Genomic DNA, 4,838 nt, shown 5'->3' on the forward strand with positions numbered 1-4,838 from the left:
GGGACTTGTTCAAAGGCACTGCCACCACGAGCGGCTTTGCTTTCTGAAGCGAAGCATTTCGCTCCTATCTGTCTGGACATATGAGCTGCTCAGCACTGCTTCATTAGGCGAGTTATTTTTAAATTCCCAGAAAGAGCAAAACATTGGGAGAGGAATTAGCATTTGCTGTTGAAACAGCTGCAGAGAAGAAGAGGCAGACACCCACTGCGGGTCCCCCCTGCCAGCCCTGTGATTAACCAGGCAGCAGGACCCAGAGTCACTGACACAGGCGCAAGCTGCATATCAGATGTTAGAAATCACGCCTGAAGATGAGGATTGGCGAGTGACCATCAAAACCATGGTCTGGGTGTAAATAAAAGGGTATGTACGCTGAATAAGAAAATGTCTTTGAAAGATCTCTTCCCTCCGAGCCCATCCTGTTTTTCCCACTTTCTCTCTTTTTCTCTTATGGACTTGGACACAAAATATTCCATTCTGTTTTCTGAATACACATCAGTGAAAAGATAAAAGAGTCCTTGGCTCTCCAGGGTCCTTGCCTGCCCAGAGTCCCTACTTCTCCTAAACAAAACCTAAACCCCAGTGAATACACAGCTCTTTCAAAATGCCAAGGCTGACTTGTATTCTCACTTTGTAACACATTTCAGTTTCCCAGTGACTAATACTGCTCTTGCAGTACAGAGTGAAAGCAAAAGGCAAGGCAACAGAAGTGTGAGAGGCAGGTTTTGGTAGCTGTGTTTTTGCACATGCTGATTGCCCTGCGGCTTGTGCTGCTCAGGGTGGCTATGGCTCACCCTGATAATGTTACACAGGAAAAAAAAGTGTTGGAAAGCTGCAGCCCCTTACGGATATGGCCTAAACCTGGAAAGGGAGGAGAGGTGACTCCAAATGTCCTTTACACCTAACTGGGAGCACACACGAATCACGGCTGAGGCAGTGTGCAGCTGCTCCATCTCCTCCCTTCGCCTGCCTGCAGTCACAGGGATTCTGTATTTATTCAGAAGGAACCTAGCAGGAGCTGTTCCAATAACCTGCTCCCGATTCCAGCCTCATACGGAGGCTGAATTCCTCTGAATTAATCCTTGTTCAAACTACAGTGTTTCCATTGGAAAAACCCAATCTCATTAAGTGTTTGCAGTGACTCTGCACCGACAGGCGCTCTGCCAGCCGGCAAGTCGTAGGGGACCGTTGCAGTGGACAACTTTCACCACTGCTAAAAATACACAGCAGCCCATTTGGATGTCCAGCTACCAAACAGCACTTTGCCAGCTGAAGAACCCTGTAATGTCAAATCTGCCATCTGCCCTCCTAGATACTGCATTTAAAATGCCCCTTGGCCTTTAATGTCTTCATAAGCTGTGTTCCTTGGGTGTTTTCTAACCAAGGTGTGCTTTCCAGCCCTCAGAGAAGTCTTCCTGGAGCCCACAACCTAGGTAATAAAATCTCCCTTGTCTGTGTCTCCCTTTTTGGTTGCACAGAAGCATCCGCTCCTCTTCGCAGAGCATCTCATTAGGAGCTCATGTTCAGCTGATTATTCCTCTTCTGAATCAGTGTTTTCTATGACTTTGTCACCCACCCTGTAGTCCAGCTGCGGCTCTATTCATAGGCTAACGACTTCACATCTGCTGGCATTGAAAAACATGTTGTTTACTTAAGCTCAGCTCATTAAGTGATTCAGCTCAGGTTTGGTATCAGCGACCTGCCCTTAACTTCTGTGCACCTGCAGATCACCAGTAACGATTTTACATTCTGTTGTAGGTCACTGCTCACACACTGAGCGGCATAGGGTCAAGAACCCATAGGAAAGGAGCTGTGCCTCGTTCTGTGATGCCTCTGCTTACAATTACACTTGGAGACCTGTCAGTTCGTTTTCAGTCCAATTAATACTTGTCATATTGACTTACATCGGTTCCTCTTCCTCAATCAAAATATCGTGAGAGACAAGATCAGATGTCTCATTAACTGAAGGTTTATTCTACCAGCGCTGCTCCTTGAAACTGTGACATTCAGGAAAGTGTCTGGTTAACTCAACAAAGCCTACTTTTAATAATGTTACAGGGGCTTCCTGAAATGATTTATTAGTGAAGCCTCTTACCTACATTATTGTGCTTGGCATTGCTGTCAGCATGACAGAGACACACCACACTTGCTCCAGTAAAGGCCATGCTTTCACTCCCATCCCCAGATGGGCTCAGCCTTCAACTGAGTCTTTTGTAGGGCCCTCTTTATTGCAAAATGTGATATCCCTACCATCTCTTCTGCAGGCAGGCTTGTGCCTGTTTGTGAGCACTTCAACAGGACACAAGTACGAAGGAGTCAGATGTGAAAAGGGAAACTGTGGAGTCAGCATAATGAGAAGTGGTAGGCAGCTTCTGGTTGCTCAATGAGCACGAATTAAATGTTTTGGAAGCCTGTAAGCAACTGCCTTTCAAAACCACGCAACAGCACTTCTCTACAGCACAGGTCTACCCAAACCCACCAGCAGTTCCTCTCTCTTAGGTATCCTTGATCCCAGAGCATCAAGCAGTGTCTGTCATTAACTTCTTAGCAGACAAACAGCTGCTGCCACAGATCTCATCTGGCCTCTTCTCTATCAGCTGTTCACTGTGAGAGGCCAGGCCAAGTGCCTGTGTGCTCCAACCACTGCAGCTCAGGGACAGGGCTCCAAATGAACCATGCTTGGGGTCATTTTGCCCAATGCCACAGAGTCCTTTGTGTCTGGGATGTAAGTGGCCCCACAGCTTCCTGTACTGCTTCCTGCACGGGGGCGTCTCTGGGCAGAGCTCAAAGACATTCTTCAAACCCCACATTTGTTCTGACGTTTCCAGCTCTCACCTTTGAGAGCTCAGTGCTGGTGTGTGTGAACACTGACACCCAGGAGCAGAGCGACACTGAGCAGAGCCTGCCTCTGCCCAGACAGGGAGAAAAGGAAAAGAGCTTCCAGTGGTTCTGACACCTGGAATGGGAGGGGGAGAATCTCTGTTTTGAGCAGTACGGCACTGCAGGGTCTGCTCAATTGTAGCCTCGTGCAATTGTGCCCTTTCCTAGCACGTAACAATTTGTTGTTGGTTTTTGGTGCTGCTCCTCTCAGGAGAGGCGATGGAACAAGGATTACGAGACTGCTGCAGGTCCATCCGCATTGGGAAGATCCTGATCCAGAGCGATGAGGAGACGCAGAGAGCCAAAGTGTACTACGCCAAGTTCCCACCGGACATCTACAGGAGAAAGGTTCTGCTCATGTACCCGATACTCAGTGAGTGTCTGTCTCGTGCAGTTCCACTCATCCGGACAGGGAGGACACGGAATTGAAAGGAAAACTGCCAAATTTAAGGGGCTTTGATTAGGTTTTTTCCTTGGTTTAGGTGCCATAGCAGGGAACTGGTCAGGCTGTGCCAGAGTCCGTGTTAGCCAGCCTGCACCAGCACGAATGTGGAGCTGATCACCCGGGCACGCCTGTGTCTGTGAGAGCGGCTGCAGCATTAAGGCTTGGTATCAATTTAACTTTTTAATAGGTGCCATGAGAAAAGACTCAAACCATATTTTTCTCATGCTATTAACAGACATTTTTGGATTAGTATTAAAATCCTAGAAGTAAATTACTTTAGAATTAAATACAGTTAATACTACCCAAAAAACCCATAATCTGGTAAGTGTGGTGAGGAGTTTGTCAGGATGAAGTAACTTTTCCAGGGTAAGATTTAATTCTGGTTGCACACATGGAGCTCTTAATTGCTATTTTACTATTTTAGATGAGCTTTCTTGCCTCAGGGCTTTAATCAAATCCACAGACTTCAGTGCTCAGACCCAGCAGAGCTGTTGCAGAGTAGGGATGAAGTTCCTTTGTCAGGATACCAAAGTCTTCTCCAGTTAATACATGCAGAGGCAGCAGTTCTGCAGTGGGAAAGGAAGGTGTTGTCATTCAGTGCCACCCCAATGTGAGCACAGATGTCCTCGGGTGGCTGAGGACAAGTTCTCCAACAAGGGGAGAGGGGAGATACTAAACAGATCATTGTTTCCCCTTTCAGGTACTGCAAATACCGTCATTGAAGCTGTCAAAGCTCTTGTAGAACATGGCGTACAACCAAGCGTCATTATCCTGCTCAGCCTGTTCTCCACACCTCGTGGTGAGCTGGGGCTTCCACCCTCTCTTGAAAGGTGCCAAATTTATCATCCAGGAATTTCCTTTTTAAGGACAGATGTTCATCCTGTTCTACCAAAACACTCTGGACAGACGTATGTTAGAGCAGACTGACCCACTTGGAATAACCAAATGTGACTCTAGGACATTGCAAGAGTTTCTTCCTATGCTTTATTATTGTGGAGTTGAATGAGGGTATGTTTAAAAACCTTTTTGACCAAAGGCCTTAGGTTGGTTCTGGACAGCTCCAGCCTGAACACAGAATCAGGTACAGTAACAAAGCACTCCATCATTACAAAGTCAAGCGTTAATGCTAGGGTTGTATAAATTGCTGCAGTCTCTGCTTTGTCTTGTTTATTCTTTCACAGCCTGAAGTTTTGGGCTGCCTTGAAGAGCAAAGACACATTGTGTCTTCAACAGACGCTGTGCTCCTGGACACGCACCTTTCACTGCAGCTCTGCCCTCAGCCTGACTCATGGGATGCAGAGGAATCTGCCCGACTGTGCCGTGGCACTGGAATGCAGCACACATAGTGCAAGTGCTAGGCACAGTGCAAGGATCTTGCCTTTAAGTCAGCAGAAGAAGCCAAAATGGAGCTTGTTCAGTCACTCAGACACATGGGTTTCCCACATGCTCTTCTGCCTCATATTTACACCACTTTTGTGTTTGTTTCCTGGCTCATTCTGGAGTTTTCCAACCCCGA

General features: G+C 47.1%; 1 protein-coding gene across 1 annotated transcript; it reads left to right on the forward strand.

The window, feature by feature from the left end:
• The first annotated feature begins 286 nt into the window (after positions 1-286).
• Positions 287-4,249, forward strand: LOC117436245 (uracil phosphoribosyltransferase homolog). The gene is given in 6 exon segments (XM_034063499.1): positions 287-340; positions 2,262-2,358; positions 3,089-3,250; positions 4,023-4,121; positions 4,153-4,179; positions 4,182-4,249. Coding segments are annotated over 6 exon segments (507 nt in total).
• The last annotated feature ends 589 nt before the right edge of the window (positions 4,250-4,838 follow it).

The sequence above is a fragment of the Melopsittacus undulatus genome, chromosome 6, assembly GCF_012275295.1.
Source record: "Melopsittacus undulatus isolate bMelUnd1 chromosome 6, bMelUnd1.mat.Z, whole genome shotgun sequence".
Taxonomy (NCBI): Eukaryota; Metazoa; Chordata; class Aves; order Psittaciformes; family Psittaculidae; genus Melopsittacus; species Melopsittacus undulatus.